Genomic DNA, 24,599 nt, shown 5'->3' with positions numbered 1-24,599 from the left:
TTTGGCAGGGAAGATATGTGCCTCCAAAAATACCCCAGTTGGTCCCCATCTTCTTCTCTGCTGATTCACTGCCCATATTCTGCTGCTGCTGTCAGTTATTGAGCTTAGGGACGATTAGTAATTTATTCAGATTCACATTACATGGCAGCTTTGAAACCAGTGCAATTAGCATCAGAATTTATTAATCAGCCATGTGGCATCAGCGTATATGACAATTAAACCTAATTTTTGGCTTGATAATTTTCAACAACCCCTAAGCTTTGCTTCCCAACAGTTGCCCAGGGCACACTGAGCATATGCAGTGTCACTAACACTCCTAGCAACATCCAAGATGGGAAGCTTCTGTGATAACTGTAAGGACCTGGATAATTATTACTATAGAGATGCTGAAACTTTAGGCTGCTGCATCAAGTTTAGTATGTAAAATTTGGCATTTCTAGCCATATTGATTTTTTGAGTTTAATTCTCCATAAAGAGCTTTATACCTCTTCAGTCATGTCTAATTTAAATAAGTTGTGTATAAGCGGCTATTGTCTGCCTGCTGTATGCTTGTTTATTTGCTGGCTAACAATACCCATGTTTCTTATGTAACAATAAAAAATGTCTATTTTTACTATATATGTTTACCCAGCAACAAGTACACTGGACTCCCCTTATCTTCACAATAGTTCCCTAAAATGTGCTGAATTATTTATTGACTAAACCTAAATGATATATCAAAGCAGAAATATATATTATAAATCAAGTAACTCAATAATGTACTACAGGGGGTTACAATGGTTCTGCAGTCAGGGGTCCCTCTCTTTGCACCCCTTCTATGCACCTAAGCCCTGCCTACTTACCAAATCTGACCCACTTCATCCATTTAAGGCCCCACACATCACAACTTCACCCTCCTGGTACCTACTCAACCCCTTATGTCATTGGCAAATATGGCCAAGAAGTAAAAGTGAACCCTGTCTTTGCACAACATCAAGCATCATTTTTACCAGCCAGGCCAGTAAAACCCTGGGCAGGCGGCAACTGTATGTGCTGAAGGTAGGTGGGCCAGAACATGAACTGAGTTTTAATGGATTAAGGCAAAAAGGGGTAAGATGCCTCATATGCAATTGGGGTGAAGCAGGGCTTCAGTTGCCATTTATGACCTGGCCCATGCAAAACCATTAATTGTTCCAGCAGCAGCTCAGAAATTAGGGGAAACCTTAAAGTATTAAGATGCCAAGATATCACGTCTCTAGAAAAAGATTTCCCTTCTTTTCTTACTCATTATTTTGCCTAGCATCGATTTATAAAAGACAATACTGGCAGATTCCAAATAAAAGATGGCGAATCCACAGCACAAATGCCTAGGCGCCGTAACTTTCATTTTCCTTCCCTAGGAACTTTCGTACCCCGGAACCTTTGTTGAGACAGACAGGGGGGCGGTACTACAGTGTGAACCCTGTCACTGCCAGCGGAGCAGGGGGGTGGAGAGCAACGTTTCCGGCCAGCTCATCCTGATCTCTAGCCCTGTTGTGTGTGTGTGCGTCTGTCTCCCCCGGTCAACATGGTCCTGCTAACGATGATCGCCCGAGTGGCTGACGGACTCCCGCTGGCTGCCTCCATGCAGGAGGACGAACAGGTGAAATGTTCATATACAGGTCAAACATGTCTTCAACTCGAGAGAGCCCACCTGTTGGGGAGTGCATAGTAATAGCTATAGGGAACCAGATGTAGCTGAGGGCATGTTGGAGTGATGTTTAGAAGCAAAACCTTGGGCTACATAGCTCAGGGGCAGTTGTACTGGGGTGTATATTCACTGTATCCATTCAAGCGAGGGTGTTATTGTGCTGGGTGCGTTATTATAAGCAGTGCCCTGCTTGTGTGTGTTTATGCGCTATGGGAATACAGGTAAGCTGTGTATCTGAGTGCTAGCTGTTTGTTTACACTGTGATGAGATATGAATAATGTGTTTGTGTATATGTGTGAGCGTACATTGTATATATAAAGAAGTGTAGTGTATGTGTAGGGTTGACTACTGTATATGCACACACAGGTAGCCTGTCAACTTCATTTTGGGACACCTATAAAATACATTGTTAGACATACATTTCTATCATAACTGGCTGCATTGTCTCTGTTCCGTTGATTGGGCAGGTCTGGCCAGCAAGTATGTACCTGGCTATTATGCACAGCTCCGCTACAGGCACGGCCTATGTAAGCTGTTGTGGGCATATTTATTGTGCCATATAGGTGAGGGATATTTGTATGTATGTATGTATATCTTTATTTATAAAGCGCTACTTATGTACGCAGCGCTGTACAGTAGAATACATTAATACAAACAGGGTGTTAATAAGATAATAATAGATAAATACAAAGTATAACAATAAATAAATACAGCTGCAATAAGTTAAGAGTCGAGGACACAAGAGGAAGGAGGTCCCTGCCCCGTAGAGCTTACAATCTATATTTATAAAGAAAGCAGTGCGGATACATTTAGACCATACAGATGTTAGATATGTATGACTTTAACTGTGTGCGGAATGTAGAGCTGTTTGTGGTTATGTATAGTGACCATACCTGTGTCCATGCAGGTGTGAATTAGCTATTCTATTGTGTGTTTATACTGATTAGCCAGAAAGGTGAAGGCTGTGCGTAGTGTTGTATATTAGTTGTGCCACTATTAATGAACATTATATGTAGTGTTCCATGTATTTAGCCTGTACAGGTGAGGGTTATAGGTAGCTTTGGTTTTGTCCAAAAAGGTGTACATGTGGGACATGCCTAGGTCTATGCTTATGATTTATCGGTGCTTCTATAGAGTGGTGGGAGGGTGTGCATAACTGTGACGGTAAGTACTTAAATAGTACCCTGTGCATGTAGATAAGATGCCTTATTAAAGATTATATCACAGGACTGACCAGCCATAGACCGTATGTGGCCCTCTAAGGGATGTATAAGGTCACAGGTTGTGTTGGCAATCTGAGCAGAAGCTGCCTGATTGTGTCCAAGTGAAAAGGCACTGTTGCACTATTAGTAAAAATAGCCTCTAGACCTTTATCCTTCTGTTCAGGAGGTATGACCACCTCTTCTATGTTGCAAGGCTTGTGCAAGAGTTTCTTAAAAAAGTGTGCGTAAAGTTACGGAGTAGAAAGGTCATAGGGTAGAAGCGCATGGGTTCAGATTGGGAGCATTATTGAATACAGTGCAGCTCTAATTACCCAACAAAACACAGATATTCCAGAGCTACTTATTGATTTGTTGCACTTTTATAGCAACTTGTTTCTGTTCTTCCTTTATCAATGTGCTACAGTAATGTACATGGTGTGTAACTGGAAAAGCTGCTACTGTTCCCTTGTATGCAAAGGACTGTTTGCCATTATTTCAGTGCCTAAGGGTTACTGTATGAGAGGAGGATATGTAGTGCTGTAATTAGCTCCTATGGCAATGCAGGAGCTATACATAAAATGTGTTTACATGAAGATTGAGGATTGTATTGCTGTCTGCAGGTTAGCAAGTGAGCTGTAATTACTGCTCTCCCTCGAGTTATAATGAAACCTTCCCTCATTGGTCTAATTTTCATATAAAGCTCTTTGTGTATCAGGCTAAGGTAAAGTGGAAACCCACAAGGATAGCCACGTAATAAGAACTATACGAGGAGCATAGATACAGAATAATCATGCAAATATAGGAGCAGGCAAAATAAATATATTTACCCATGTGTAATCTGCATAGAATATACCGTTGCTTATTTAGGCACTTACCCCAGGACATCCTGCATGGAACCAGTCCAGAACTTTGCAGTGCCGTTGACATCACACTTTACCCTTTCTCAGTAAACATGTTGGTTGGCAGATTATTATTTGCTGAATGATTTAATGTCAGTGGTTTTTGCCACAATGGGCATCAGGGACCAGTTAGTGAAATGGCGGTTAACACTAAAAATTGTTCATATGCACCTCCCACACCTAATTATATATCTCAGAGGAACAGAGGCTGTTGAGCATGGGGGTTAAATTATAACAGTGAAAGAAATGTGGCCAGAGTAAAACCCCATTCATTAGTGCAACCATCATTCAAAACATTGACTAAAATAATGATGTGCACCTAAATAGTCATATACATAGTCATATGACTGGTCAGTAAATATTAATTACTGGTCATATCATAATTTGAAGATATGGGTTAAGTACACAAGGAGAAGGGCTTTAAAGGGCAATTAGCAAATGGTCTTCATTTTTTATGGTTTTTCAGTTATTTATTTTTGTGTTCAGCAGCTCTCCATTTTATAGCGGCTACCTGGTTGCTAGGGTATTTTTTACCCTAGTAACTTGGCAGTGGTAGAGGGCCTGCACAGAAAGATGAGTAATAAAAATGTACCCTCACTGGGCAATAGTTTTTGGCTGCCGGCGTTAGTGACCCCCATTTGAAAGTTGGAAAGTGGCAGCAGAGAAAAGCAAATAATTAAAAACTTAAAAAAATGAATAGTGAAAACCAGTTGTAAGGATTAGGGCATTCAATAACATACTAAAAGTTATCGTAAAGGTGAAGGAATTAATAATAAGGCTAAAGCCTGAGGTAGAACCTTGTGCCGATTATAAGGCAACAGGCAAGTAAATTGCAGGACTGTTACATCCAAGTTTAGTACTTAAAGATCATTGCTTCATTTTATAGATTGGGGTGATACCTTAATAATTATTAAAAAATATCAATATTTTTGTTACAGGGTACTGTGAAAAAAAGCAAATATACTTAATGATTTCCTCCCCTCTTCTCTATAAACTATTAAGGAGCCAGTGTAACCAGATTTACAGTGTAGAAGCAAAGAAGGTTTCTTGACACAGAACATGGGACAGGTGCCCAAATGCAATAACACCCTCAAAGTTTGCCCAGATGCAGTAACCCTTAGCAGCTAATTACATGGTTTCTTTAATACATATGCCCACTAAATACTTTATTTTAATTGGTTGCTGCAGGTGATTTCATGGTATATGTCATCAGAACCAGCAGAGTCAGACCATCACAGGGCTGTTGCAATAAAGAATAAATAAGGGAGGCTTATAATAATAATAAGCAATAAATAAAAAAAAAATCTACTTTCACTGTCATTCTGCTTTCTCGTTGCCAAGGCCACTGCCCCCAAACAATAAGATTATTATTAATATTTTTACTTTTGTGAGAGAGGCAGAAAAAAAAGGTAATTAAATCAAAATCTCACGCAACACACACTTTCTGTTAAAGATATAGCAGTGTATATGTGTAATGCTAAATCATGGCTTATTATCCTCCTACAGTCAGGCAGGGACCTGCAGCAGTACCAGAACCAGGCCAAGCAGTTGTTCCGCAAGCTGAATGAACAGTCTCCAACGCGGTGCACCCTGGAGGCAGGAGCCATGACCTTCCAGTGAGTAAAGGAAGCTGCAACACTGAGCTCTTGTCACTGTCATTATAATTGCACAGCAGAGCAGCTCCTAATAGTCCTCAGTGTTATTGCTTCAGTCTTTTCACAGTAGCCTGTTCTTGACAAAAGCTGAGTCTGTGGTGAACTGCACTTTATCCTTAGCCAGCAATTGCTTGCTTCTGGATGTATTACTGCTGCAGCCAGAGATCAGCAACTTTCCATAACCAATATTGGCCCTCTCTGCTTTATAAGCAGTGCCAGGAATATCCCCTCTCTGAGTACTAAGACTTCTCTCCCTCTGCTCATTATGTGCCCTTTTCTCCCTTCAGCGTTAAAAATGGCATGCTCCTGTTACACTTATATACTTATAATACATATCACTGAATACTTACATATGATTGAATACTTTTCCCTGTTCTTGGCTTCAGCTATCTGATTGAGAAAGGTGTTTGTTATCTGGTTCTCTGTGAAGCTGCTTTCCCCAAGAAGCTGGCCTTTGCTTATCTGGAAGATCTGTTTTCTGAATTTGACGAACAACATGGGAAGAAAGTGCCCACCGTGTCACGGCCATACTCCTTTATAGAGTTCGGTAAGGCTGCCTTGGTCTGCATAAAACTGAAAAGAAAACCATCACAGTTAGGGCTAAAAGAAGCCGAAGAGCCCTTCAGAATGTATGACAAGCAGTGTATCGCTTGTACAAATGGGTCTGTGTTCTTTTACCCCTGCAGCTACTGCCAAACTACACAGACAAAGACCACTTAGGTACAATGAACCAAAACTGCATCATATATAATTGTTGCTTATAGCAACCAATCGGCAATTTGAATTGAACATTCACCTACAAGTTAGAAGACAAAAGCAAATATCTGATTGGTTGCTATGGGCAATATCACCAGTGATGTTGGCTTACACACTATAATAAAGATGCCCCTTAGATTTTCTGCAGAATTCTGTATGGTACAAAATGATACAAGTGCTGAATGGAGGCTTACATAAGCCAGATTAACACCTTTTGTAGAATCTTGAGAAAACAAGGCAATAAATTGATTATACATTTAATTATTATAATTTGCATTTGATAACTAGAAAGGTAATATAAAATGAATTAATGATGGCCCTTAAAAGGATCAGTATACCTGTACTTTTCCTAAGGCCTATTCCTAGGGTCCTTCCCTTTCCTATTTGCACCAGAATGTCCCTGCTCTGCAGAACTTGAACTAAAGAGAAGAGCTGGGCAGTTGGGTTGGCAGCTGGCATGCCAGCCCACTTACTTTCTGGCGCTAATGGCAGAACATGATCATGCACACTGGAAGCCAGTTTGTTCCTTCCAGTACACATGCTTCTTCATTGATCGATCGATTGATACTCCTTGTTTAATGGGACACATTGTCATGTTACACTTCTAAGAAATCCCTGACAGGAAAAATGTTTCTTTAACCGAAACCTGACCCAGATAACATAATGTATCCCAACATCTCTGGAGTTGTTTCTGTACAAGGGCTGTGCATGTTACATAATGCCCATGTCTTTAGGCATGTCCCTGCAACTTAGGTTCAAAGGTGCAATGATCTGAGAATGAAAAAAGTGCAGCACAATAAAGAATTCACTGTGATATTTATTAATGATATCCAGTATTTAAACTGTTCTGATCTAAACCCGCTTACAAGTTGCGTAATATGTGTCTTTAGCTAAACATTCCTATAGGTTCCTGCATGAGCGAGATGCAACATTTTTTTCCTATTATATGCTTATACATTGCAGTGTCTCACTCACAACCTTCTGCCTCTATTGAGAGAATCACAAGCTATGAATTGAATCAGCCCGGTTGTCAACCAGCATCTTAAACAACAAAATGTTGCCAAAAGTAAAACCCCTAAATGGTTAACTATCTCCTGCCTTTATAGTCATTAACTTTCAATCTATAAATATAGGTGGCCATACATGGGCCAATAGAGGCTGCCAACAGACCGAGATGATGTGGTCCTCACACCAATAGCCTACATCCCAACAATGTGATTTGATGTTTTGGGCCTTGGGCCAAACGATTAGATCAGTCGAATATCACCTACCTCAAACTGATGTCAGGGAAAGATCTGCTTGTTTGCCGACATTGCCAAATGAGCAGATCTTTCAGTGTATGGCCACCTTAAAGGGATTATGTCATGATTTTTATGTTATACTATATATTTCTAAATGATACTGTTTACTTAGCTAATATTTTACTCTACCATTTAACATTTTATTCTTAAAACAACAAATGTATTTTTTTGTTGTTGTAATATTGTTGTGTAGGCGCCATCTCAGTGCATTGTGCCTGAGTCTGAGCTTTCAGAAGGAGCCAGTGCTACACATTAGAACTGCTTTTAGGTAACCTAATGTTTCTCCTACTCCCATGTAACTGGAGGAGTCCCAAGCCAGACTTGTTTGCGACTTTAAAAAAGAGATTTTAATGCAGGATTCTGCTGGAGAAGCTCTATTAACTGATGGGTTATGAAAAAACATGACAGTATTCCTTTAAGTTTGTCTTAGCAATACACTGTTCCCCAGATCATCTTATGTACCTACCCTATGTATTACTTTTTCAGGCTTGTTTATTTATACTTTTATAGTCATTTCTAGAATTGTGTGTTTTTCAGTTGTTCTGTTTTATAAATGACATCAACCTGTATACTGGTTACTCTTGTTTCTGGCCCATGCAGATAACTACATCCAGAAGACAAAGAAGTCATACATCGACAGCCGAGCCAGAAGAAATCTTAGTTCTGTTAACACTGAGCTGCAGGATGTGCAGAGAATCATGGTTGCTAATATTGAAGAAGTTTTGCTTCGGGGAGAAGCACTTTCAGGTTGGTTGTGTGCTTGATATATGAAATGTAAATATAAATAAACATAAGTATTTACCCTTTAACTGTGGGGTAGTGGCAGACAGGGTGGGAAGAGTACAAAACCCTTAACCATGCTGCATTTTCAAATGATACATACGTGTCCCTGGACAAGGCTTGTGCAGGTGACTCTGATTCACTGAATGATTTTGAGTGTTTTATCCCCTCCCCATGGATCTACAGAGTGTTCTGGTGCAAAATGCCTAGAGGGTGCTGTGAGGAAGGGCTGATACACAGCTGTAGCTGCTGCTTATGCCGTGATGTCTCTTGTTTTTCTACAATTGAGTACCAGTCACTACGAAAGCTTTGTGTAAAGCTCACTGCCTATCCAACTTAAAAATACTTGCTGTCATGATAGCACCCTTAATATATCACTCTACAATTGTCTTTTAAAAAAAATGCACTGGTTTAATGTTTGTGCTCTCCTGCATAGCACTGGCCAGACTTCTGTTGCATTTATTTCTAGTCTTTGTACATATTTTTAAGTGACTGATACCTCTAAATATTTAGCACCATTGTGTTCCTCTATGAGAGATGCCTATATTTATATAGTAGTGTCTTACCATAAACTTCAGCTACAGGGCAAACTCTTCTCTGGTTTCAATTAGGTTGCTATAGGAATTCTGGGAAAGCAACTAATTCTTTCACACACTATGTAATTGTTCTCACAACCCTTCCCCAGCTAAAGTACCTCTAGATGGGCAGACTGCATTCCTCAGTATTTCCTTTCCTGAAGCACTTATTTTTCTGGCCACAGCTGAACAGACACCAGAGAGGGTCCCCCATAGCTGGAGTTTGGAAGGAACAAACAAACAAAAAAATGCTGTTAGACAGTCTCCTGCTTTTGGTGTGGGCTCTAGTGGGAGACCTGCTGGTCACAAGTCAGTGATTTCACTTCTGGACCTGAATGACATGGTTCCCTTATGGTGGCTGATATCCATGTGGTCCCCTAAGTGAGAACAGAACCTGCTGGACTAAGGTTTCCATAGTGTCTTACATAGGATCAGCCACATGAGCCATGATATTTTAATACATAATATAATTGTTTCTTTGTGAGTATATTTTTAAAATAGTATTACTTTGCCACCTTTAATGCACACACCCTTTTATGGCACATACCCTTTTGTTTTATATACAAGCACAACATTCAGTCAAAGAGCTATATGATGGTGGACGGTAATTGGTCCAAGGTGTTTTCTGGCAGAGAATAGTGGTGGCTAGTAGGGCTCATTTACGTCTGCAAGTGCAATTGTGATCCAAAACTGCACTTGGCGCACTGAACTTGCAGATGTAAATGAGCCCATATAGGAAAGAGGGACAGACATAGGTTGTTCTTTATATTTTCAGAGTGGGGAGCATGTTAGAGTTAGGCTAGGTTATGTACATGCCTTGTGAGAGACAGCAGCAGTCTGTGTGCAGAACATTAAACATTTCATAGTTTGTCACTTATCTGATAAACATTTATATTTGGCAGCTTTGGATTCGAAGGCCAGCAACCTGTCAACCTTGTCAAAGAAGTACCGCCAAGATGCAAAGTACCTGAACATGCGCTCCACTTACGCCAAGCTGGCCGCCGTAGCAGTCTTCTCCGTCATGCTCATTGTGTATATCCGATTCTGGTGGTTGTGAAGCGAGGAAGACGGAGATAAAATACTGTGAAGATGAGAGAGGGTTGGGGGAGTGTTTGCCAAGGTCTTAACCCTCTCACTGCTAGTGGCCATCTCTGCAGTGATGCGGTTAATGGATTTTGCACATAACAGTGTGCGTAGAGATCACTGATGCTCTGGCCTCACAGCTGGCTTGTAGGGAACATAAACATTAAAAGTAGTGCTCCTTTTCCAATGGCCAGCTAGGAGTAAGAATGCACATGGCTTAGTTCCTTTATCTTGTCATCTCTGCACAGCCACCCTGGACTGGTTCCTAGGAACCCTCCCTTGCTATCTGACAGCGTATTCTTGGTTGCTCTCCTATCCCTTTTAGGCTACTAATATAATAAGCAGGTTTCTACTACTCCAGAAGAAGCCACTTTGCTCCCAGTGTCTGCTCCACAGGCCTTGTAGGGGATAAACAGATCCATTTCAATGGGATAAATATCAGAAGAAACAAGCTTGCATACTAGGATATTGCAGCTCACCAAGAACACACAGGATCTGGGGAAACCAAGTAGTTATATAATTATACTGCAAGTTGCCAATTATTAAAGGGATTTTACATGTAATAAAACTGACACTGCTGTTTCATAGCAGGGTGTGGGGGGGGGGGGGGAGGTAGAACTTTAAAGACTTGCCCAAGTATCGCACTGAGCTGCATTCAGCAGGAAGAAAACAGTTGTCTCAGTCTAATAAATGATACATATTATCTACCATTATCTTCTGTCAAAGTACAGCAAGTTTTTCATATCTACATATATGTGGAAATGGTGCTTTTATTTTAGGTTGATTCTTGAGCAGTACTGGACTTTAAAGGGGATGTTCAGCCCAAAACAGTTGTTTTGCATGAAGAAAAAAAAGTAATTCCAATATACATACATATATATACATGCTCAGTGGTTTAAGAGTTATTTGTAATTGTTATTGAAAGCCATCTGTGGCTGTTTTTTATTCTCTGCCATGCTGTTTCTGACTTCTGAAACAATATAGCATCAGGCGGCTGATTTACAGACTTAAAGGAAAATAGGCTTCTGCTTTCAAGAGTCAGACCCCAAAGGACAGAAAGAGACAAACAAATGCTGCTTTCAGTTGCAGTAACTAGAAACTTAAATAACCATTGAATATTTGTATGACTGTATATTGGACAGTGCATTTTCCTTTTTTTGGTGGAATTCCCCTTTAAAAGCCACAATCCATGCTGTATATGTATTACAGCCTCATACCTATATTTAATATACAGTACTCCTTCCATTTGTCTCTGCCCATGAATAGAAGGGTCGGTTTCTTGGTTAGATACATTACGGGTCATTTACTAACAATGTGGCAGAGTGCAACAGGTGCAAGCCACCATGATTTTGCACCTCAGCCAGCACCTCTGGGTGCAGGGACATGTGTTTCCCCTATGGTTACAGTGCTACTTGCATTGGCAGTGCTATATTAAAATGGGATGGGTGGGAAGTGTGTTATCCTTACTGGCATGTCCAGGGGCACTGGTGGGCACAGACTGCAACAGGGGCTGAGTGCTAAGGCCAGGGCTCCCTTGCACCCAGCATACATACTGGAGCATGTACTTTTTAGGATGCACAGGAATATCACCATCTTCTGATGGATTAGTTCTATTAAAACCTATATAGAACCTGAAGAGAGGAAATCAGCATTGAAGCTTTCACCTATATAAATAATATGCATAGTGCAAATGCTCTGTGCCCACAATCACACCGTACGACATGTATGTTGGCCAGTAACTTTCTGCGGGTAAACTCCCTGCTTAAATACACTTGGATGTAATCATTAATATTGGAGACAAACATCACCGGTGATGTTGCTCATAACAAGCAATTAGCAATGGTCACCTACAAGTTAGAAAATAAAAGTAGAGAACTGATTGGTTGCTATGGGCAACATCACCAGTGAGGTGACATGGGAATACTTGGCCAGGCCTGGACTTCCAATCTATGGGTTCTGATAAATGCCAGAGGGGCTGCTGTAAGATGCCATAGACAGTCACTATTTATTAGTCATGTGGGGGGCTGTTAGGGCCTCTGTGCACTTGAAATGCCAGGGCCTATTTAAACCCCAGTGTGAGGCTGTACTTGTCCCACATTATATAAAATCTTGGACAGAACCCACACGATGGGGGTAATTTTAAATGGGAGGCTCTAGGTTTTAACTCATAAAACAAAGAAGCAGGAATATGATTTCTTTCAGCCAAGACTCCATCTCTCACATACAAAAGAGAGGGGATTGATCAATGCACATTCTCAGGTACCCTGTTTCACTAGTCATTTAGTATCTATGCTAGTGAATGTATTTTACAAAAATGAGGTTTTTATTTATAAAGTTATGACCATAAAATTGACAAACCACCATTTCTCACATCTTTTGCCATCTTCATTCCAGGCTGGTTTCTGCTACATTCTGTCAGAATCCGCAGGGAAAAAAAATAGCCAGGGACAGACCGTGCTTTCAATAGCAATTATATTTACAAATCACTAGAAAATTGTAATAAATACTGGAAAGCTGCTTAGAATGCCACACACAAGCACAAAGAACTGGCTGTGTGACGTTTGTATCAGCAGCACTTTGTATGTGATAATGGTTCCCCCTTTAGGCACATTGTGTTGATACACGGTTCAGTTTTGGGCAGCTACAGAGTAAGGGTATAGGGTGCATTTGGAATCAGGAAGCCTTTATGAAACGTCCTGGTGGTGAGAAGATTTAATGAAATAATGAAATAGTAGCAGGGATCAACAGGGAGCCTGGGCTGTGGCAGTACTGCAGCTTCCCCAGCAGGTGGAGCCTAAAGGCAACAATTCTGCAAACTAAAGCATTGGTAAGCAACTCACAAATATTGTGGGATCTCTCATTTGCTTCCTGACTGCACAAAAGGGCCGCACATATTGTGACACTGGTGGGTGAGAATTACAATTACATTTTAAGGAACAGTAACACCCAAAAATGAAAGGGTATCAAAGTAATTAATATATGATGTACTATTGCCCTGCACTGGTAAAAATTGAGCGTTTGCTTCATAAACCCTACTGCAGTACAGGTGTCAGACCCCTTATCCGGAAACCCATTATCCAGAAAGTTCCAAATTACGGAAAGGCCATCTCCCATAGACTCCATTTTAATCAAAAAATCCACATTTTTCTCTGTAATAATGAAACAGTCGCCTGTAAGACTGAGATATAATTAATTAAGATATAATTAATGGCCCAATGGCTTAAGGGCTCTGGCACACGGGGAGATTAGTCGCCCGCGGCAAAACTCCCTGTTCGCGGGCGACTAATCTCCCCGTGTGCCAGAGCCCTAAAGGGTGCCTGATCCTCTCAGCACTTTTTCTAATCAATATCTGATATTAGTGGGTTCCGAGATATTTGCAGTTATAGAATGGTAACGGTGTGCTGATTTTAAATGGATTAATAAAGATTGAGTTTTAAGTGAACCTTTACTTTACTTTGGAGTCTTCTTGTCTACATACAACGGTAGGCTTTTAGCTCAACTGCAGTCTCTGAAGGTCTGAGCAACCTGGGGGTGAACTGAATGTGAAATTGTGTGAAATATACTGTACATCTCAAGGCAGCTTTTTATCAAATTCGTGTGGTCATGAGAAAACGGTGAGAAAGGCTGTCCTCTAGCGTGAGGCTCATTTTATTGAGTTTATTAGAGCCATAAAAAGAATGGTGATGAATACTCAGTACATAAGCACTTCGATAAGTTCTAAGCACAAACAAAACAACAATATAAATCATTTGGCCCTAGATAAGCAAGATGTTATTATCCTACTGATGAACAGGTATGGGATCTGTTATCCGGAAAACCATTATCCAGAAAGCTCAGAATTATGGAAAGCCTGTCTCCCATAGACTCCATTGTGAGCAAATAATTTAGATTTTTAAAACTGATTTTCTTTTTCTCTGTAATAAAATAATGCATTGTACTTGATCCCAACTAAGATATAATTATTCCTTATTGGAGGCAAAACAATCCTATTGGGTTTTATTAATTTTTTTTTCTTTGTTGTCTCAGGGGACACAGGGAACCCATGGGGTTAAGCTCCACCATCCAGGAACTATACCCCCGGACGCAAAAAGCCCCCTTAACTATCACTTCCTAGACCCCACTCACCTCTCCCTTATCACATAGTTTTAAAGTTCCCACTCTGTCCCTATCGCTAACCGCTAGCTAAAAATGCAGAGAAGCACAGTTGTGTACTTCGCCAACATCTTCTTACCAACTAAGACTCTTCAGGTCTCACCGCCGACACCTAACCTGCTGTGATAGTTAAGGGTGCTTTTTGTGCCCAGGGGTATAGTTCTCCTTTAAGGGTAAGTGCCATATCCACTGGCTTTACCCTGCACTGTACTGAAACAGCGCTAAAACTAAATTTAGTCTGGCATTTAAAGTTGACACCGGGTTAAAACACGGGAAACAGGGCTGCCTGATTACCATTGGTTAGCCCCCTACGTTGGGATAAAACTCCTAGCCTCATCTGGGCAACACTACCACCCAGACACTTCCTACATCCTTGAATGGAAGGCAAACGGTCTGGCTGGCGAGACATTGGAGCAAGTAGGTACGGCAAGGACAAGGCAGTTTTGCGCATGGTCCCATCCTTCCTACTGAAAGTGGTTTCTCCATTCCATGTCAACCAGGAGATTGGGGTACCATCCCTGTGCCCAGAACCCAGGACTGAGAAGGAACAACGTCTGCATAAGCTAGATATCATCCGAGCCCTTCGCAAGTACCTGGAGAGGTCTAAATCCTTTTGTCGTTCTCAGTCCCTCCCTCTTGTGCCCTCCAGTCCACAAAGGGGCCAGGCAGCTTCCAAAACTTCCATTGCCAGATGGCTGAGGGAGCCCATTCGGCACGCCTACCTCTTAAAGGGAAAACCACTGCCACAAGGAGTTCAAGCCCCCTTAATTTGTCATTTAAGTGCCCTGCCTCCTGGAGGGTGGAGCTTAACCCCATGTATTCCCTGTGTTCCCCTTTCAACTACAGAGAAACAGATTTAATGGTAAGTTACAAAAGTCCTCTTATTGATTTTTTTAGTAGACGAAGTATGAAGATCCAAATTATGGAAAGTCTCCTTTTCCATTGGTCCCAAGCATTCTGGATAATGGGTCCTATACCTGTACTTATGGATTTGGACAAAGCCTTCCTATATACAGATTAATTTGCCCTTTAGTAAGGACAATGAGATAGAGAGAGAGATGCTTATTTGCGGCACAGACCGGTTTATTATGCTAGCGAATTGATTCTCTAACCAATTGTAACCTAAGATGCCTATGCACTGTGTATTACATATAATGTGGAATAAGACAGTTGTTATTATAGGTGTGCCAGCGAATCCACTCTGTGCCAAGTCCAAACTGCCCCTTGCATCTCCAGTGCCCTGAACTGGATGTGTCCTCACAGGGAAAACACAAAGTTTATGTCTATTATTAAGCCCACAGTCTCCAGCATGACATCAGCCTTTTGGGAAAACTTCTTAAAATCAATTTCCTTCTCTAAATGGTGCAACTGCCAGCTCCACGCAGTCTAAACATTAACACATTCAATGGGGTTGAATGTCTGTGTGGTTAAATCAGATTTTATTTAGAAAGAAGCCTACACATTCACAATCCAGGCTAATTTGGTAGCAAATTTGAAAGTTCAGTTTTATCTAAAAAGAGTTTAATGGAAATGAACAAGCTGTCTGCTAAACAGGAAGTACAAACAAAACCAGTTTTATAAAAGTGGTACACACATGGCTGGTGCAACCTCCCTTTCCCATGGTGAGTATCAGCAGGAGTCAGGCCCAGACTGGCAATCTGTGGATTCTGGGGGGCTGCTGTAAGGCACCATAGACAGTCACTATTTAGTGGGCTGGTGGGGGGCTGTTTGAGCCTGTTTTGACTCCCAGAAGGCAGCACAAAGGCTGTATGAATGGCTGAAGCACAGTATGTTTTGTTAATGCCTTGTCCACAGGACCTATAAGACAAGGTCATTTTACCCTCCATTAAGTACATGACCAGTACACCCAGTTTCATGTACCCATTTCCCACCAGAGGCGTTGGCAGGCCACACTGAGAAACAGATTGGGGATTGGAGTCCATACTATAAAATTTACATTTGTCAGTCTTTTGGTTGGCTGCTTGCATTGGGAACACCAAGTATCAGTTGTTCTTGTAGCCACGTACAGCGATGCCTCAGGGGACAGGATGATGGAAGGTTCTAGACACCAAGGTCAAAATCATCTCTCTAAGGAGAAAAAGAAAATAAGGTAATGTTAATAAAAACCAGAAGCAGGGCCATATGGGCGGCAAGTAATGTGTCAGCCTGAGGCTCTACAGAAAACTTGTCCCATCAGTGGTTTAACACTGCCCTTGGTACAGCTGGCACCGATAGAGACCGTGGGCACAGTGCCAGGGCTCAGACTATAATCACTTGCTTTACCTCTTCATTGTATTCCATCACATGCTTCTTAATCTTGGAGGAATCCACCCAGGTCACAAAATCCTCCATATTTCTGCAAAACATAAAGGAAAAATTAAAAATTGAGACAAACATGCGGTATTGGTCAGTATCATAATGACATCAAAAACAGCACCAAAAAACAAGCTGACTTCAAACTAACACACCGGTCTGACTTACATGAGATTAAAGGAAAAGTAAAGGCACTTTTATACAAGAGGGCCCCTGCTAAGCCCATACTCTACAACTAAGGTTGGCAGTTGTCCTTGTTTGTCAGTGTCACATCAGCGAGCAGGAGCATTGAAACCCTGGAGCGTGTGGGAGAGACCCACCGGGCCACCATCTCAGGGGCCCCCAACTGCACGTTCATCCACCACCAGCACCCCCATGTGTGTACCTTATACTTTGCCACAATTGGAGGAGGCAGAAGGGCGAATTTAAGATGCCAGTGGGCCTAGGGCAAAGATCTCATTGGCAGGCCCTCTATGGCCATCCCAATACATTTCCGATAGTGTTACCCTCAGGCAGGTGAACTAGGATATATTGAGGTGGCAATATATTAAGGGCAATAAAGCAGAATTGAGGTCCAGGTCCAGGTCCAGGGGAGTGAGTAAGCCATTACTAAAAAATGGGAAAAAAAAAAACTGATTATGGGATTATAAACAGTTGAGCTCTCCCACTGGATTAAAACAAGTGGTCTGCTATTTCAGGGCAGTGCCGCACGGGGAGATTAGTCACCCCGCAATGCCATCCCACCAGCTAGAATATAAATTGCCAGTGGGATGGCATACATGTCGTTGTGATGTCCTGAAGTCGCCCACAGTTGTCTTGGGAGGAAACTTCGGGCACCTTCAGGACGTTGCTGCGACAATGAAGATTTATCGCTGTGCCACTGCCCTCAGGGGGGATACATCAATGAAATGTTATAGCAGATGAAAGGTCTGATAGTAGGCCCCTATCCTGGTGCCCCTTTAGCCCAATTAGTAAAACAGCCCTGGGAGGGGGAGCAACGGCAGAGGGGGATCAGATGGGGATCAGGCCATGTCCAACCCCGTGCATCTAAAAAATAGCCATGAAACACAAACACAATAAAACATAACTCTGAAAGCTCATGTGTACAACCAGGCAGAATGTAATGGAATCAAATATAGATGATATAGTTAGACGCACTTAAACCTGCATCTAAAATACATACAGAAAAAAAAAAATGCCTGCATGTAAGAGCCCTTAACGGAATAGTTTGGTGGTTACCTGGTTGCCCAGTCTAAGGGAGGCAAGCAAAATGATACCACTGAAGTTACTATAGCAACCACTCACATTTGCATTCTTTACCTGCTGATTGGTTGTTATGGGGTTACTTCATTGTTAGTACATTTGGAGTTTACTCCACCTAAGAATATTCTCTCAATTACATTTGGCTGTGCATACAGTTTTGTTTGGACACACTCAATCACCCCCTCTGTGCTAAAGCTGCCTAGATTGTCTGGTCTATGACTTGAAGCTTTCCAAAATACAATTATTTAACACTTTATCATGTCTGCTTGTTCAGACTGTGTAGCGCTGAAACTGTATGGCAGTAGTTAGCTCTTCAACAGCGAGGAAGGGCAGAGAAATGCTCAAAGCCAATGCTGCAGAACTGTGACATCAACAGCAACTGTACACATGGGGTAGATTTGTGTATTTTCTCCCCATACAGTTACATACAATTATACTAGAGATGTACCCAATCTATTATTTCTGCATACTACCAAATAACAAATTATCTGCAAAAAATATGGCTGAACACAAACCCAAATCAATAAACTAATTAACATAACATTCTAGATTCAGTGCCCCCCATACTCTATGCCTATTTTTTGTGTTTTTAAGGTACAGATGAATATAGCACACAGTATATATAGTACACAATGGTCTATTATTATAATTATTAACATTTATTTATAAAGTGCCAACATATTCCGCAGCGCTGTACAATAAGTGAGTTTTATACATTGGACATACAGAGCAACATATAAAGCAATCAGTTACCGATACAAGAGGTGAAGAGAGCCCTGCCCAAAAGAGCTTACAATCTACAAGGCTATTTTATGATTACTGACATGAAACTGCACCGAGCTAGAACTTGAAAAACACAACTTGGATGGATGGATATGTGTATGCAAAGCTCCACTGGCAGTAAAGGCAGACGATGATCTTTATAAATTTTAACAAAAATAATGCAATTAAAGACTTCCACCAGCAGAGAGTGCAGTTTACCAACACATTTCTTTAAGCTCCCCTTCCCAGACAAGTTTTGCTGCCAGAAAATAGCACACAGCCTCCCTAAAATCATCTCCTGAATGAACCCTAACATTACATTTAATTACACAGTTCTCTTATAACACTCAATTACAATTCATTTACCGTGGTTATTTACAACTACTATCAGCATTTTAGGCAAACTTCCCCTTTAATAACTATAGGTAATTCATCCCATTAGTGGTCAGGAGAGTCAAGTGCTCCAACTACTTCTACTGAACATTGTTCAAGTAGCCTCCCAGCACTAATAGAGCCTCACCCAGACTTGAACAAGCACACCCACTCGACTTCATTATATATATATATATATATATATATATATATATATATATATATATATATAAAGCTCCTCTCAGGCCCTCAATCCAAAACTGACAACACTGCAAAACTGTAATGTCTCTAGTCATGACCATTTTTTATCTAGTGACAGCACTAAGCACCACAAAGGCTGAATCACTGGATGAAGTATGAAGCTTTGTAGGTCTACTACCGGCAAGGAAGGCTTGTGGAAGAAGAACAACTGAACAGTGGGGCCAAGTAAAAGGACACCTCTACATGGAAAAACGGTTAATACCATTGAATCTTCTTGTATCTGTATGATCATTTGCATTTTTAGCTTAGAGGGGCTATAAACACAAACAATGTTTTGCATAACAAAAGCAAATTTAATTTCAAGCAACTTTTATTACTTTACGGTCGTTTTTGTTTCCTGCACTGCTAGTTCTGATTGTGTGTACTACTGAAACAATGTTGCAGTCGATCGCTAAATATGTCTAAATCACTGTTTCTTGGCATCCAATATTGATTTGGCTTTAAACATACCCTGATATGTGGCCAGTTGTGCTCTACTGGAATCCCAGTAAATGCTGTTGATCAGAAATGACAATAAACATGAGTGGGTGACTCCACTTCTAGGTGAGGGTGCGCTGATTGAGAGTGACAGTGCCCAGGCAGGCATGAAGTCAGGGTAATGAGGTGAGGATTCATACACAGGCAGTGAAAAGAAAGGGTTATGCTAGTCAAATTCCACCTCTCGCGCCTGAAGCCAAACAAGTCTCTTCCCAGGGATAGCGGGGTCTTTTGCAGAGACAGATTCCCCTCGGGCTGTTTGGGCATGTGCAAAAGTGCCATTCAAATTCCAGTAAAAAGAAAGGAAAACACACGGGCCTTTGAAGTACAAAGACTGCTCAGTGTGCATTCACGTGAATGGATTTCGGAAAACTACTGGCCTACTACTGGATTATACCTGCCAGCAAGCTGACCCCACATAAGGACTGAGATAGGACAGGCCACTGTACTGCACATGGGCCTCCAATGCCAATGGATTGGTGCCTTCAGGTGACCACATAAGAACAAAATATTTTTTTATCACTGGCATGCACCTGTGCCTACATATAAAGCCTTCTCCAACTCAAATGGAACAACAATCTCCATGTGCTTCTATCTACAGCAGGGATCCCCAAACCTTTCCACTCGTGAGCCACGCTCAGATGTAAAAAGTGTTGGTGAGCCAAAAAGAATGAAAAAAAATGAAAGCTGATTGGCTATTTGGTAGCCCCATGTCGACTGCTGGCCTGCAGGAGGCTCTGCTTGGAGTAAAACTGTGTCTACTCTGTGTTCCAAAACTTGTGCACCTACTTTGAGGCCACTGGAAGCAACATCAAAGGGGTTGGGTTGGGAGAGCAACATGTCGCTCACAAGCCACTGGTTGGAGATCACTGATCACAGGATAGCCCAAACCTAGACTAGCAAGTCACTTCTAAGCATGGTAATTTGTATTTAGGCTTCAGTTCATTTGCAGGGCTTGTGGGTGGGAACCCTCCTCTATATTCTAGTCCAGCGCTGTCCAACTCTTTGCATACAGTGGGCCAGTTAGTTGACAAACTACATGTTTGTGTACACAGCAGTCTACGGAGCCAAAAAAAACCTTGGAAGGCCACATGAAGCCTGTGGGCCTCCAGATGGACCGCCCTGCTGTCTATAGAAGCATCCAGTACAATGATAAGGGGCAAACTATAATGCAAAAACAGTTGCCTAACCAAGTTCAGTTCTGATGCATCCTGTTGGCTCATTATCTGAAGTGGAGCCTGAAGCTAATAATGGGCAGGAGCTTTATCCTAAAGGAGTGATAGCACTCAGTGATGGCAGATTGATGTATCTGATGTCTTCTCACACAATGGGCTCCCTGATCTCTCACTGGCACCGAGGCTGCTGTATGACATGCACAAAAAAAGCAATGCGTGGCTTAAGGTTAAAAGTTAATGGAAAAATATCAGCCTGAAATTGGAATGTGATGATATCTTTTACACTTTTCTGTTTTAAAAGATAAATTATGAACCACCCCAGGGTTTGAGGAAAAATGTGTAGATATGTTAACATGACTAAAGGGGAACTAACCCTCATTGTTTTTCTTACCTGCTAGTCCCCCTAAGCCAGCAGTTCTCAACCTGTGGGTCGGGACCCCTTTGGGGGTCGCCTAAGACCATCAGAAAACACATATTTCCGATGGTCTTAGGTACCAAGACACTGCTCCTCTATGGTTGGGGGTCACCACAACATGAGGAACTGTATTAAAGGGTCGCGGCATTAGGAAGGTTGAGAACCACTGCCCTAAGCCAACTGCATTAACCCCATTACCAAAACAAGGCAGCTACCAACAGCTTTGGCACCATGTATAGGGCATTGTTTGAGTTTCTGGCAGAAGAGCTAAAACAGTACACAGGGATTGTGCAGTAGGGCTAGCAAATAAACAACGCGGTGAGTTAGTTCCACTTTAACACATCAAATACTTAAAATATCAAAATAAATATTGTTTGAATTTCTCTACAGGATTACTAAAGGACATCTCCTAAGGGGTATCTTCACTACCCAGACATACATGCATCAGCCCCATGCTGCAAAAACACATCAAGAGTACTAACCCACTACACTCTTTCCTGTGGTTACTGCTCATTTGTGGGGGTCCCTCACCCTAATTTGGGCTTTCACAGAGGCCTTTGGTGCCTACCCTAGCTGAGTCTCTGATGCACCCTCATCAATGAGAGGAATCCAAGAGAAAGGAATTACTAATACTGTTATTACTTATCCTGCCACATATATATGAGCCCTCTTCTCAATATGGGGAACCAAAACACAACAAGCACTACATACAGCATGGGTGGCTAAACACTAATCCTCAGTCCCCATCTCCTAAGTCCCCATTCAGGTTCCAACACATAGGGGTATATTTATAATGCCATGTAAAAAGTGGAGTAAAACATTACCGGTGATGTTGCTCATTACAGCAGATGCTTTGCTTTGGTTTACTGTTGAAATCTAATTGCTGATTGGTTGCCCTGGATGACATCACCGGTAATGCTAAATGATAAATATACCCCTTAGTCAATGCTACAATTACGTAAAAAACATGCTTTTTATAGAAGTTTATAAAAAGTTCCAAAAGTGCTGGAGACAAAGATGCTATATTAATATCTACTGTTTTCACCACGATTGTCACCTTAGCCAGTGTCTTGGCCATATCTTATTATACCTCAACCACACCCCTTAGCCATGACCCCAAGCTCTGCCCAACACCTGCCTGTACCTGTGGTCATTTTGGAGGGTTTCTGTGCCTTTTATAACTGCAGGGTTAAGATTAATACATTGCAAATTATGGGCAACAGGAGACTGGACTGTTACTGTAGAAAATTAGAGGGTGGGCAAACACAAGGAGACGTTCAAAAATATAAAGATGTCTGTAGCTAGAAAGCCCCAGGTACGTTCAGGCAGCACATGTATTCCAGCCTTACAGATAGAGGGTAATTAACACTGCTCTGATCCTGAGCATTTTTCTATAGCCCCTGCATCATGCATATGGAACCAGATTGTGTGAATTCTAATGCAGGCATGCTCCACCAATGCCATGCCAACAGCACTTAGCTCTGGCAAGCAAAGGGTAGACGGAGGAGGACAAGGCGAGGTAAAGAGCAGGGGGTGGAGTGTTTGCACATCCCAGAGCCAAAGCTGTTTTCACTTACTTGTTATGTGGTTAACCAATCAAGGTATAAATATAACCTTGTGGGGATGCACTGCATTACTGCTTCTAAAATTAGTTAAAGTACACAAGAGTAAAATACATGTTATGCTTACATTAATATGCAGGCGACACCAATAGAGTCTATATATAAAGTAAAGTAAATTAGCCAGGTTTCACATTTTCCAAAATGATCCCTGAACCCAAACCCAAAGACCTATAGCATGCAGCTTGATTTTGGATATGTTGTGAATTGTGGATCATGCTGCAACCCATTGATCTAAAAAGTAAGACGTCTGCTTGCTATTAGTGTTAGTGTGCTGGTTGGCAAGTTTTGAACCTTGGTTGAGTCTAGGGTGGGAAAGAGAGGCTCAGGGCCAACCATGGCACGCCATTCTCCTACCCCAGACCCATCCTAGCCTGCCATTCCACTATGATATTTAAACCCCCATATGACTGACCACAAATGATGCCACTGAAGCTGGCAGGGCACACTCTAAAGTCAACATGACATGAATTTTATGCCATTTCCAAAGAAAGTTGGAACAGGGGGAGCAACCCCAGAGGGGCTGGGTCGGAGGGAGAGTATGTCCTTCACCGCCCACTACTCGCTGTAGAAGTAATTCATCAATCAGAAATTGCCCAACCAACTGATGTCCCCCCGCCCAAAGTCACTGACTGACTAAGAGGTTAGAGAGCTGAAAGCAGAACGTAGAGTTCTGTCTATCATGTTAGACAGCCTTTATAGATTTTTGCCTAACTATATTAGAAATATTTTTTTTTTTTTTACCCAGGTTCATGTTTACACTGAACTGTTCCTTCAAGGTACAACTATGAAGATTTTCATTGACCGAGGTCATGGTATATCTAGTATAAGTAAATCTAGAGCCACTGGACTTGTTGAGTAATCATTGCAGACATTTTACTACTTATCCGAGCAGCCTGAAAGCTTTCTAAGATTGAACTGAAGAAGTTGCTAAGATGAGTAGTGAAACTTCTTCAATGATTACTCAGAAAGTCCAGCTTCTCTAAATGTACTTATTCTAGATTCTCTTTAGGTAGAAATGATCATATAATGTTCATAAAGGCTCATACCACAAACTATGCAATGTCTTTATGGGCACAAAAGGGTTCTTTACAGGGGTATTTTGAAGCTGTATTTTTGAAGCTGAACTCCCTCCCCTAAGCAGTTGTATTGGCAGATACCTTAGAAAAAGTGTCAAAACACAAGGCAACTAATATTAATAGGCCAATGACAATTGGAATTTCTCATAAAGGTAGAGAAATGCCAGTCTGTTCCTTACCATGCCAACATCCACCACATGTGCACACTCAAAGGCAGATGTTGTTTCTGTCAGTGCTACTAACCACGGGGCTGTATTGGCCAAAAACCACACAAGCCAAGTGTGCCGTCAGCCTATTAATATGAGTTGCCTAGTCATTTGCTAAAAAGTGGTCAAGTCCATGCCACTAAGTAATGTATCTGCCAATACTTGTATCTGCTAAGAGCTATAGGGAAAAGATTCCATATTCAGTCAAGAAACTCTTGCTGCTGTTTTGGAGACACAAATGAATTTTGTTTCCTTGAGCCTTCAGCTACAGGAGTAAAATTTAGAAGGGTAATAAATTACCAGAATGAGAAAGTATACTTGGGCAAATGATTGTATATGATGGATGTATGGTTAACGGCTGTATGTTGTGAAAAACCTTTGCTACAGTTCTGTGCAGCAAAAATTCACACATTGAGCTGGGTGTGAAGAGCACTGCTGCATGCTGCTCTGCTATGTGACAATAGCTGAAATCTATTCTTATGCCGGCGTTTGAATTCTGTGTCATTCCAGCCACAAGATGGCAGCACAGGTTTTGTGTTTTTTTGTTTTGGTTTTTTTTTTTTTTAGTTTAAGTTGAACACAGAA

At 41.5% G+C, this 24,599-nt stretch overlaps 2 protein-coding genes across 2 annotated transcripts in view; one reads left to right on the top strand and one right to left on the bottom strand.

The window, feature by feature from the left end:
• The first annotated feature begins 1,525 nt into the window (after nucleotides 1–1,525).
• Nucleotides 1,526–10,633, top strand: sec22b (uncharacterized LOC394761). Its single transcript, NM_203825.1, is given in 5 exon segments — nucleotides 1,526–1,621; nucleotides 5,277–5,386; nucleotides 5,812–5,972; nucleotides 8,083–8,229; nucleotides 9,740–10,633. Coding segments are annotated over 5 exon segments (648 nt in total). The 5' UTR covers nucleotides 1,526–1,546; the 3' UTR covers nucleotides 9,895–10,633.
• Nucleotides 10,634–15,496: 4,863 nt separating this feature from the next.
• The window catches only part of imp3 (IMP3, U3 small nucleolar ribonucleoprotein), a 62,247-nt gene continuing 53,144 nt past the window's right edge, over nucleotides 15,497–24,599 (bottom strand). The window contains 2 exon segments of the mRNA NM_001004848.1: nucleotides 15,497–16,160; nucleotides 16,356–16,428. Coding sequence (NP_001004848.1) covers nucleotides 16,134–16,160; nucleotides 16,356–16,428 — 100 coding nt within the window. The 3' untranslated portion in view covers nucleotides 15,497–16,133.

Source organism: Xenopus tropicalis, chromosome 4 (assembly GCF_000004195.4).
Source record: "Xenopus tropicalis strain Nigerian chromosome 4, UCB_Xtro_10.0, whole genome shotgun sequence".
Classification (NCBI taxonomy): Eukaryota; Metazoa; Chordata; class Amphibia; order Anura; family Pipidae; genus Xenopus; species Xenopus tropicalis.
The sequence above is the reverse complement of the archived record's forward strand: the minus strand, read 5'-3'. Positions and strand labels throughout refer to the sequence as shown.